This window comes from Lonchura striata, chromosome 3 (assembly GCF_050655825.1).
Source record: "Lonchura striata isolate lonStrDom1 chromosome 3, ASM5065582v1, whole genome shotgun sequence".
NCBI classification, from domain to species: Eukaryota; Metazoa; Chordata; class Aves; order Passeriformes; family Estrildidae; genus Lonchura; species Lonchura striata.
This window is the reverse complement of record NC_140705.1, coordinates 75,566,536-75,578,975: the sequence shown is the minus strand read 5'-3', so window position 1 is coordinate 75,578,975 and position 12,440 is coordinate 75,566,536. Positions and strand designations below refer to the sequence as shown.

General features: G+C 42.0%; 1 protein-coding gene across 27 annotated transcripts in view; it reads left to right on the top strand.

Moving 5' to 3' along the window:
• The window catches only part of AFDN (afadin, adherens junction formation factor), a 119,387-nt gene that overhangs the window by 37,639 nt on the left and 69,308 nt on the right, over positions 1–12,440 (top strand). For all 27 annotated transcript variants that reach the window (XM_085575496.1, XM_085575495.1, XM_021544189.4 and 24 more), the window contains exons 4-8: positions 5,873–6,036; positions 6,490–6,650; positions 7,635–7,792; positions 10,929–11,040; positions 11,455–11,622. In XM_085575496.1, coding sequence (XP_085431622.1) covers positions 5,873–6,036; positions 6,490–6,650; positions 7,635–7,792; positions 10,929–11,040; positions 11,455–11,622 — 763 coding nt within the window. The remainder of the gene's footprint in view (positions 1–5,872; positions 6,037–6,489; positions 6,651–7,634; positions 7,793–10,928; positions 11,041–11,454; positions 11,623–12,440) is intronic.

Here is a 12,440-nt window from a genome sequence, read left to right as displayed (position 1 = left end):
CCATAGGGGCTTCACTCTCTTGGCCTGTTTGATGGCAGCACACGTCTCACAGTCATGGATAACCTGGGAAACACTGTCCATGGTTAGATCCACCCCTCGGTCTCGTACCCACTTGTAGGTGGCATCTCTGCCCTAATGACCTGAGGCATCATGAGCCCATCGAGCCAAGAACAACTCCCCCTTATGGTGCCAATCTAAGTCTATCTTTGACACCTCTATTTTTGCTGCCTGATCTACCTGCTCGTTGTTTCGGTGCTCCTTATTAGCCCGATTTTTGGGGACATGGGCATCTACATGACGGACTTTCACCGTCAGCTTTTCCACCCGAGAGGCAATGTCTTTCCATATATCAGCAGCCCAGATTGGCTTTCCTCTACGTTGCCAGTTGGCCTTCCTCCACCTTCCCAGCCAGCCCCACAGAGCATTGGCTACCATCCACGAATCAGTATAAAGGTAGAGCTTTGGCCACTTCTCCCTTTCAGCAATGTCCAGAGCCAGCTGAACAGCCTTGAGTTCGGCGAGTTGGCTCGATCCACCTTCTCCTTCGGTAGCTTGTGCAACTTGGCGTGTGGGGCTCCATACGGCTGCTTTCCACTTCCGGTTCATCCCTACGATGCGACAGGAACCGTCAGTGAAAAGAGCGTAGCAGGTCTCCTCTGCTGGTAGTTGGTTGTATGGTGGAGCTTCTTCAGCCCTTGCCACTTGTACCTGCTCCTCATCATCAGTGAGACCAAAGTTTTCACCTTCTGGCCAGTTCGTAATTATCTCCAAAATCCCAGGGCGATTCAGGTTTCCAATACGGGCGCGTTGAGTGATGAGGGCAATCCATTTGCTCCATGTGGCGTCAGTGGCATGGTGGGTAGAGGGAACCTTTCCTTTAAACATCCACCCCAGCACCGGTAGTCGGGGTGCCAGGAGGAGTTGTGTTTCTGTGCCAATTACCTCCGAGGCGGCTTGAACTCCTTCAAAGGCAGCCAAGATTTCCTTCTCTGTGGGAGTGTAGTTGGCTTCAGACCCTCTGTAACTTCGGCTCCAGAATCCCAGTGGTCGGCCTCGAGTCTCCCCAGGCACTTTCTGCCAAAGGCTCCAGGACAACCCATGGTTCCCGGCTGCAGAGTAGAGCACATTCTTGACCTCTGGTCCCGTTCTGACTGGGCCAAGGGCTACAGCATGAGCGATCTCCTGCTTGATCTGGGTGAAGGCTTGTTGCTGCTCAGGGCCCCAGTGGAAATCATTCTTCTTTCGGGTAACCAGATAAAGAGGGCTCACAATCTGGCTATACTCAGGAATGTGCATTCTCCAGAAACCTATGGCACCCAGGAAAGCTTGTGTTTCCTTTTTGCTGGTTGGTGGGGACATAGCTGTGATCTTGTTGATGACCTCAGTGGGAATCTGGCGCCATCCATCTTGCCATTTCACTCCCAGGAACTGGATCTCTCGGGCAGGTCCCTTGACTTTGCTCTTCTTGATGGCAAAGCCAGCTTCTAGTAGTATCTGGATGATCCTCTCACCTTTCTCAAACACTTCTGCCGCTGTGCTCCCCCACACAATGATGTCATCAATGTATTGCAGGTGTTCTGGAGCCTCACCCTTTTCTAGTGCAGCCTGGATCAGTCCATGGCAGATGGTGGGGCTGTGTTTCCACCCCTGGGGCAGTCGGTTCCAGGTGTACTGCACGCCCCTCCAGGTGAAAGCAAACTGAGGCCTGCATTCTGCTGCCAGAGGAATGGAGAAAAACGCATTAGCAATATCAATGGTGGCATACCACTTTGCTGCCTTGGACTCCAGCTCGTACTGGAGTTCCAGCATGTCCGGCACAGCAGCGCTCAGCGGTGGAGTCACTTCATTTAAGCCACGATAGTCCACAGTCAATCTCCATTCTTTGTCAGATTTGCGCACAGGCCAGATGGGGCTGTTGAAGGGTGAGTGGGTTTTGCTGACCACCCCTTGGCTCTCCAGCTCCCGAATCATTTTGTGGATGGGGATCACGGCATCTCGATCCGTCCGATACTGCCGGCAGTGCACTGTCGAGGTCGCAATTGGCACGCGTTGTTCTTCCACCCTTAGGAGTCCTACTGCAGAGGTGTTTTCTGACAGTCCAGGCAAGGCGTTCAATTGCTTAATGTCTTCTGCCTCTACAGCGGCTATTCCAAAAGCCCACCTGAGTCCCTTTGGGTCTTTGTAATAGCCGCTCCGGAGGAAGTCTATGCCTAGGATACACGGAGCATCTGGGCCAGTCACTATAGGATGTTTCTTCCACTCCTTCCCAGTCAGGCTCACCTCGGCTTCCACCAGAGTCAATTGTTGTGATCCCCCTGTCACACCAGCAATGGAAACAGGCTCTGCCCCCACATGTCCCGATGGTATCAGAGTACACTGTGCACCAGTATCAACTAAAGCATCATATTTTTGTGGCTCTGATGTGCCAGGCCATCGGATCCACACTGTCCAGAAGATCCGGTTTTCCCGTGCCTCTCCCTGGCTAGAGACAGGGCCCCTCTAACACTGGTTATCATTCCTTTCCTGGGCATACATACTAGAGTTCCCTTCAAGGGGGTCTGACAGATCGTACCCACAAGCTTGGTCACGGGAGGTTGAGGCTACCTTCACTTTGGTGGAACTCCCCCGGTTAGAGTTTCCCTCCTTAAGTTGACGGACCCGTGCTGCCAGGACAGAAGTGGGTTTCCCATCCCATCTCCCCATGTCTTCCCCATGGTCACGCAGGAAGAACCACAGATTAGCCCTTGGGGTGTACCCTCTCTCTCTAGCTGGGGAATGTTGGGCGCTGATTCTGGGGCCTGTGACTCTCACGGGTGCTGTATTAACCTTCCTTATCTCCTCCCTCATCTCCTCTTTAAACTCCTTAATCACAGCTGAGATATGAGCCTGCATTGGGCCATTAATCATACTCTCATAATTCCTAAGTTTGTTGGCAACAGAACCTATTGTCTCCCGGTGGGCGTCAGCATTGATTGTTGCAATGAAGGTGGTGTATTGAGATGGCCCAAGATTAGCCAGACTCCACAGCATTTGTCCCGTACACCTGACCTTGTCAGGGTCATTATTGTGTCGTCCATCCCTCCCAAAGAGTACCTCCAATACTGCCACTTCCCTCAGCTGTTGGATCCCTTCCTCGAGGGTCTTCCAGCGCATTCTATGATGGTGCTCTTGCATTCTCTCTCTGTGGACAAACCTCTCCCTGACACTCATTAAGAGCCGCTCCCAGAGAGAAAGGGACCCTGGTTCCCTTACAAAAACCTGATTTATACCCGAGTCCTGGGTCAAGGGTCCCAAGTTCCTTGCCTCACCACCGTCCAGCTGCACGCCTGTACCCATAAGATCCCAAACCCGGAGTAGCCAGGTAGCATAAGCCTCACGCCCTCGTCGCACAATGTCTTTATGCAGATTACGAAGACTTTCGTACGTCAGGGACTCAGTGATGATAGCAATCTCTGGGTCCCCTGTGGGTTGTGAGGTTCCTCCATTCCTGTCCCTATCTGCAGGGTGCTCTGCTTTCACCTTAGACTTCCTTGTTTCTACCGGGGCCACTGCTGCTTACCGTGACTGCCTTTGTGGTTCAGCTGGAACCTGGACAGTTGTAACATTTGTGGGTTCCACAGCTGTACTATTAGACTGTCCTTCCTCAAGGCAAAGGGCCGGTTTCTCACCAGCTGGGGAAATGCACTCCTTCAGCATCTCTCGTATCTCCTTAACCAGAACCCTCACCCAATCTGGGCAGTTCATTTCTGAGGTGGGCTGTGGGGCAGGGTCAGGCTCTGGAGCAGCAGCATCTCGAGTCTGTGGTGTAGGTGTGAGGGTAGTTATCCAGGTTAATCTTCCCTTATCTCTGAATGCTAAATATAACAGGACTATCAGCAACACCACCCATTGTATGGTATCATTAGCACTTAGAAAGGATCTTAACCCTTTGAGAACTGGTGGAGCAGACCCAAAAAGATGGTTAAAAGGTTGGGAGAAAGTTTGCCCAGGTGCTATTTCCTCGCAGTAGGTACCGTTATTAAAGTAACCCCAAAAACATACAGTTAACGTGTGATAGCTATGAATCCATGTACCTGCCTTCCAGAGGAAATTAAAGATCCATGAATTCCTCACCCAATTAACCCAGAAGCCAAACTTGATAACAGACACCGTAGCCTTAGTTATAGGACCCATTTTTAGATAAGGGTCTGCAAATGGGAAAAGTATAGCTATGATCACGTGTCACCCAAACCAAGGTAAACTAGACCACATTGTGATGCTGAAGATGTTTTTACACACAACAAAAACCCAAATTACTTAAGAACTGTTAATCCTTTTTCCCTCTCAATGCCCTCGGGCCGCACGTTGGGCGCCAATATCTGTCTTGGTTCGACAAGACAGGAGTCTGTGGAAGAGGGCAAAGCCTCCTGTGCAATGGAGAACGGCAAACCCCCCTCCCTCTGAATTACCAGGATCTTTAAATTAAAAGGCTCTCAGGCAAAGATGTGGGAATGGGAGTAACAATTCTTTACTAGGAGAAAACTAGACAACAATTTAAAAAGGCAAATGCAATCGGTACAAACAAAACCAGTGAGAAAGTCCAGAACCTGAGGAGTCGGGGTGCCCGTAGCAGTTCTGCTGGGACAATTGCTCCCCTTGCAATGGTTGATGAGTTGCAGCTGAAGTGGTGATCTTTAGAAGGGTACAGTTTTCCTCTGAAGATCTGGCGGCAGTGGGGCCGGTCTTCCTCTGCGCCGGGGTTGCCTCTGAGCTCCACTGCCGTCGCCTCAGCGCGCTCCGGCTGCTTTGCTGGGAGTGCCGCCGAAGAAAGCTGCTTCTCTGGGAATCCCGCGAAGAGAGAGAGCGAGCTGCTTCTCTGGAGTCCCGCCCAGAGAGCTGCCTCCTCTCCCCAAAAAGCTACCCCTTTAAACAACAATAGAGTGCTTGGCTTCCCCCTCTGGGTGGGACCCCTCACGGTGTTACATTTACCAGCCCTGCATTGAATCAGTCAATGGTGTATAAACAAACCATTGCCTCTACGGGGCAAACCATTGTCTCTGAGAGAGATAACAAAAACCTGTCCAACCGGTTTGCCTTCAACAGATGGCAAATGGAATACAAGCTTATCTTACAACCCAGGACAGAGCTTGTACTGGGCATTTGACTACAGGATACATCCATGTTACAGGGTGGAAGTGAAAGTTAATGATGCCTTGCACTACATGTACCAACCCTGCTATTTCTGTTAATTGAATTAAGTGATTTGCAATCTTCCTTCTCTTATGTTTTTTTGCTTCCTGATAGAAGTGAGAAAATCTGCATCTTCTTTCTCTCATGCTCTGTAATCTCTCTACAGAAGGCAAATAAGCCTAGGATTACAGCTATCTTGTGTATGCAAGGAGCAGGAATTGAAGAAGACAACACTGGAATGATAACTTGGAAAAATATACCATTGGGGAAAAGTCCTCTGTAATGTTTTTCCTTCTGCAGTTTATTCTTATCTGGTGCTCTAGCACAGTTGCCTTGAAAGCAGATTAAGCACAGCATTGTTATAGAGTCTTTTTACTCGGAAGCAAAAATTTGTTTTGCAGCTTCATTTCATCTTTTGAAGCCGAGCAGATATCAGGCATTATTCAAGTAAAAAACTGCAGTTTCTTGTCTTTGTTGAGTACAATTAGTTCATGCCTTCTTTGGAACATGACATTATATTTGCCTTCTCTGTGTTTTCCTTGAGAGCATTAGTCCCTTTGCTGTGTAATGGAATGTTGTTGCCTGGAGTGTTGGTTTTGGGGTCAGTGATACTGTGTCTTAAACAGGTTCATCTGCAAAGTTAAAACCACTACTAACTTTGGATTGAAATTGATGGAAGCTGTTTTAAACTCATTTATTTCAGAAAGCTCAGAGTAATGGGCCTGAAAAACAAGAAAAAGAGGGAGTAATTCAGAATTTCAAGCGAACTCTCTCAAAAAAAGAAAAAAAAGAAAAAAAGAGACGTGAAAAAGAGGCACTGCGACAAGCATCAGATAAAGATGACAGACTTCTTCATGGGGATGATATGTAAGTGGTTTAAACTTACTTTTTAAAACTTAAATTATAGTTGTTTTTAAGTTCATTTGCAAAAGAAAAAGTGTGACTTGCAAGCACACACTGACTCAGCTTTTCCATGCTTTCGGTATTGGAAATCATAATAAAGTTAGGGGTATAATGTAAAGTTTCTTTAATGCCTTTCCCCCTGTCTCCATGTTTAAGAGGTAGAAGACTTCTTTTCTCTGAAAACTAGCAGCTAGTAGTCCTTAAATTGTTTTTTTTTTTTTTTATATCAGGTGAGCACTGGTAAATGAACAGCATTAACCTTCACAAAAATGAAATTCACGTAGAAACCATCTTACAATGATTTAAATGAGGTCCTGTGTCTGTGAATCCTACTGCATTTATGTTGTATGTGAAGTAATAAGGATATATGTATTTTAAGCTCTTAATGACATTCTTTTTATTTAAACTAACTTGCAGTGAGAATTTTCGCCTTGCAGCTGAGGTTTACAAAGATATGCCTGAGACCAGCTTCACTCGCACAATCTCCAATCCTGAGGTGGTTATGAAACGGCGACGGCAGCAAAAACTAGAGAAGAGAATGCAGGAGTTTCGCAGTTCTGATGGCAGACCAGACTCAGGTACTTGAACTTCTGGTGAAGTTATAAACAGTAAACGTTTTACTAAAAGAATATCCTTAAGGACAGCAATTCCTGTAAATTTGACTTAACTTTTGCTTTCTCCAACATTTTTTGCTCATAGCTAGTTTATCTAGTGTGTAACTGAACAAAGTGTTTGTGAAAGTAGGATTCCACAGGGGGTTGTTCCATGGTGAGTGCAAGTCAAAGCTTTCAGTGATGGGCAGATTGATGAGATAGTGTGCTCATTGAGCTCACTAGCAGCGCTAAACTGGGAAAAAAGGAAGGATGGACTTAGACTGGCAAACTGAGGAGGTTGGCTGAGATAACTGGCATTCCTTGTACTAAGAATGAGCTGAATGACCTGATAGAAAATTCAATCAGTAGCATTAATAAAGGGTGTAAAATGACTGATTGTTTTCAAAAGGATTCTGGTAGATCTTTTGAATAATAGTGATTAAGTATTTCTCATTCGTGGGATGGGGATATAACAACAGTGATTGTATAGACACCATTAGAAGAAAACAAGTTAAGCTATGTTAGAACTGCTAAAATCTGAAATTACGTGTTCTGTTCATGGAAGAGTAGTGAAGAAAGAGAAGTGTAGAAAACATTGTCCTGAGGGAAATCTTAAATGGGCTTGTTAAAGAAAGGGACGGTCAGCACAGACTTCCTGACAAGATGGTAAAGATCTGTTCTTCAACACATCATTGACAATATTTCATTTTAACTTCATGTAATGCTAAGCATGGTGAAACACTGGGAAAACACTTCATTAGATAAATTACAGAAATATCACTGGAAATTTTTACCAATGCAGAGATAAATCTATTTGTGGGGATGTTATGTAATTTCTCTTGTATTAGTAGAATAATGAAATGATTTTTGAAGAGATTTGTTCTTACATTCTGTTAGAAATACAATAAACTACTTCATGTCTGTCTTTTTATTCTGTGATTGTATTGTTAATTCCATTTGATTTCCAAGGTGGGACGCTGAGAATTTATGCAGACAGTTTAAAACCAAATATACCATACAAGACAATCCTGCTGTCCACTACAGATACTGCAGACTTTGCAGTTATTGAAGCACTGGAAAAATATGGCCTGGAAAAAGAAAATCCCAAGGATTATTGTATTGCTCGTGTAAGTTACTAAAACACAATCTTCTCACATTTCATATTTGGTTGGGTTTTTTTGCTTGCGGTAGCTTCCAAGCTAAATAGATTGACTCAGTTCTGTGACTAACGTTTACACCCCCCCCCTCCCCCAAATCTATCAGCATGAGGAATTGTGAAGTGATATATGAGGTTTTTTGTTTTTAAAACTTTTAATCTTCCAGTTGGACTAAATTACTGCTTCCTGTATGGGAAAATATTAATACTGAAATGGCATATTTCTTCATTGAGCTCTGTGGTTTTATACCACTAAATGTGGTATAATGTATACCACTGAAGTCTCACAGCTGTTCTCTGTCCCTGGGTTGGCTTTTGCCCCTGTTCTTCTGGCACTTTACTCTGTGTAAGACAGGTTCTGTACATGTTCTTATTCTTTACATTTTGTTAAGTTCAGCTGCTACCAGTGGCGCACACAAGTTCAGTTTCTTACTGATTGGGATTTTGAAACATTGTGTTCTCTTTGAGTGCCTGGTTCAGTGTCTTCTTTGAAGATTAAAGCAGTTGACATTTACTTAACTATTAAGATGAATTTTAAGTTACAGGACAAGACCATTGTAAGGCTATATAAGCACCTGTAATAAAGATCTGAACTCCTGAAGTTTCAGTTGAAAGATAAAACTTGTAAGACTTCTTCATAGCATTTTTGACAGCTTTTATTATAAATGGCATTTTCCGATTGTCTGTTTGCTTTCATAATTTGGTTTGCAGTGTATCAGGCTGTACCTTTATTCCCGATTCTGAAGTGCTTTTCTGTGTAAGCAAGTAGACACCAGTTACTTCCAATGTGTGTATTTGGTTTGCTTGGTTTGAGTTTCTCTGAGTAGTGTGGGGTTCACTGCACTTTTATGAAGATGTCAAATTAATTAGACAGTCTTCCAAGCTACCTGTGCATATTCACTCAGGGCATTAGACTTCAGGCATGCAGCAAACCAGTTAACTCTTGAAAGCAGAATCTTGATTAGACTTTTGGTTTTAGCATGCACTTATTTTTTACTTGAGGGTAAGGCATAAATAACTTCTTGCAATGTCAAACAAAAATATGCATTTAATGGTGAGTAGTTTTATTGGGTTTTTTTTAAGAAGTAGTCGTTACAGACATAGGACATTATAAATATTTTAGCAAGATCCATTGAGGGGGGTTGTGGGTTTTTTTGTGATGTTACTGTTTTCTTAGGGGTTTTTTTTGTTGTTGTTTTCTTAGTTTTTTGGGGTTTTTTTGGTTTTTTTTGTTTTGTTTTGTTTTGTTTTAGTAAGGGCATGTGCAGAGCCTGTGTTCCTAGCTTGTAAGGAAAATTGTAGATTAATTATCACAATAAGCAGATATACTTGAATATACCATAGACATGACAGTTTTCACTTAAAAATTAAAATTACAGAAGATCTTGTTGAAGACCTGTTGCAGCATAGGGTGTTCTCATGTGAGACTTTCATTAAAGACAGGTCTGATAATTTAATCTCTATTTATTACTTACCACAGGGGGTTTAATACTCAAATACTTAACCTTCTCTTACTTGTTTATTCCAACAAATGTTTTGAAAGTTAAGTCTGAAGTTGCTGTGGTCTTCATTTAAATTTCTTAGCTTGTATTTTCTGCATGTTTTATTGCATTTGGTTTTTCTTTGGTTTCCTTCCCAGCCCAGTATTGGCTAGCTCTTGGTACTGCTTGTATTTCGTGCTTTGAACCATCTACCTTCTGTCTCAATGGCTTTGGAATTTTAATATTGTTGCTTGTTGAACATAGCTCGAATCATAGTGTTACCCTAATTGTCCTATATGTGTAATTGTTTTTAAAATCTGAGATGTGAAATAGATCAGTTTGGCAAGATAAGGTTTGAATAGAGATGTGTTTGTTTCCCTCTGGTTTATACATTTTGATGTTTTCTTTCTTTTATAATATCGTCTCTATTTGAAAATCTAATTAAAGATAATTTAATTAGTCCTATGTTTAGCCATGTTTTGCATAGAAAATGGTTTAGGGATTGTATGCTTTTAATCTTAAATGTAGTCGTTTCCTGCTTGGAAGAAGATGAAAGGATATTTGAGGTAGATCTGTGAGAACTTGGTTAACACAGAAATAGGCATGGAAAGGAGGGAACAAATGAGAGTGCAGAGTCTCTAGAGGGCTGCAGCATAGTAGGGTGTAGCCAATGGCTACATCACTTCAGAAGGTCTTACCTTGGTCATAGTTCAGAGATGGGAATAATTTGGAGTAGTTTGTTTAAAATAGAACTGTCTATGAATTTAAATAACATTGTTAGGATTACAAGTGTGGGAGTACGACACATTTTATTTTTTGATTCAGCTTTGAAAGATCTGTCTTTAATAACTGCCTGTCCTTGTTACTTGTTCTTGATTGCTGTGAGGAGCAGTAATGCATGAAATTACAGGCTGTGTCTCCTCTAAGATCAGATTTCATGAATCAATGTTTCCCCCTTCCTCTGCCTTGTAAGGATATAGCTCTAAAAGGTAGGAACAGTCTGTAGTTCTGTTCCAAAAGTATTCTTGATTTTATTTCTTCCTTAGAGCTAGGCAGCATATGAATCAATTGTGTGAAATGCTCCAGTTGTGCCCTTAGTCCCTTGTGTAGACCAGGTACATTTTGGGTAAGACAAGGATGCAGCATGTATAAATTACATAGTCTTTGCCAGCTTGTTGTGTCTTTTCTAAAGATATATATATGTTATGTTAGCAGAATGGCATTAACAAAATGAAATATGAATTCCAATGTGTGATATAATAATGGAAAGTTCAGGAGGTTTTTTTCCCTATCATCTCCAAAGATTTATGTTGCTCTTTGTCTTAGCTGATGAGAAATTGCAACAATTTTTTTTTTACTGAAAGATAATCTCACCTACTTTAATTGTAACTTGCTGTTCTTTACTTTTTAGACTTACTTGGGGTTCTGGGAATTGCAGTTTAACTGTGGCAAGAGGCAAGAGAGGAGCATTAGAAAATCTTGGAAGCAAAATACATTCCAAGTTACTGAATTCTTTGGCCTTATCTCTTGTTATAAACAACACATGCAAAAAATGTTATCAGAGAATATACCCCTGAATGTTCTAATTCTGTTCCATGGCTCTGAAAACTGATAATTCTTTTTTAGGTCATGCTGCCTCCTGGTTCTCAGCACTCTGATGATAAAGGTGCTAAAGAGACTATTCTTGATGATGATGAGTGTCCACTGCAGATATTCAGAGAGTGGCCTAGTGATAAAGGTATGTCCAAAAACCTTTAAGATGTTTTTGTGCCTTGGGTTGTAAGACATGTTGTGGAGCCCCTGTAAAGAAAGAAATTATAACATATATTTTAGTGTGTTTTGGTTTTGGGCACTTAGAATAATAGGGAGTATTAGAGTTATTTACTGTTTCATTATGCACTATTTGTAGTATTACACCATTAGGTAGTAGAAGAGCTTTGCATTTTATCCCAAATTTTCTAAGTTATTTGCTATACTGAAGTATGCTTTTAATCTGTGTATAGTTATTATTAAGTTAAAACTATTCTAAAGAAGTGACAGGAACATAGGAAGCTGAAAGTAATCCTATTGGACACTTGCAGATTAATAGATGTTGGTTGTGTGCTTATGCAGTGGTAGTGTGACTTAAAAGATGTATAATACTATGTTTTAGGAATACTGGTGTTTCAGTTGAAAAGGCGGCCTCCTGATTATGTCCCAAAGAAAACCAGGAAGATAACGGATGGAAAGCCATTAAAGGGGAAGGAAAGAGTTGACGGGTCTGGCTATGGCTCTTGCCTTCCTCCTGAGAAGCTACCATATCTGGTAGAATTAAGCCCAGGTAAGAATTCTGGTTATCTAATAAGCTAAATTACATTATTGCATAGTCATTTGGATTTTTCAAAAATAAGACATTCTTTGTAAGCACGAGGAACTCTGTGCCACATGAGTTGTTCTTCTGATGTCAGATTCTGAATTGGAAGTAACAGTTCTAAAGGTAGAGATACATATTGCTGTAATATTAAAATCTTAGCAGAAAATGTTTGGAGTGAAAAATGGGGGAGAAATTATTTACTAAACTTAAATCTGATTTTGTTTATATTCACGAGTACACTGTAGCATACATGGTATTTGATAGTGCCAACAGGACAAGAACATGAATTTTTAAATCTAACATAGATGTGAAACATTTTTCAGCCTGTTTGGTACTTTCTAATCATTTAGCAAGCTGAGTTTTATTTTGGCATAATTGGAACGTGCTGGGCTTAGTGGTAATTTGCAACTAATTTTATGATCTAGGAAGCGCTGGGGGGATTGATTGTGTATAGCACAACTACTGATAGAACATACATGACTTATGCTCTTAATTTCTGTCATCCTCATGTTTATAGATTTGGATATGGACTTTTGTTTTTGGTGATTGATTTATATACAGCTCTTTTTCCTATTAAGTGTAACTTGAGTACACTCAGATATTCAAGTAAATGTTACAGTTCGAAGTCTGGTTGTATACCTTTTGGGAAGCAAGGTTGGAAATTGATGCTGAAAGCTTTGCTAGATCAGAACTGCAAAAAAAGGGCCAAATTTATGGTCAAATGGTTTGTGGGTTTTTTTTGTTTGTTTTGTTGGTTTTAAATCCAGATGAGATTATCAGTACAC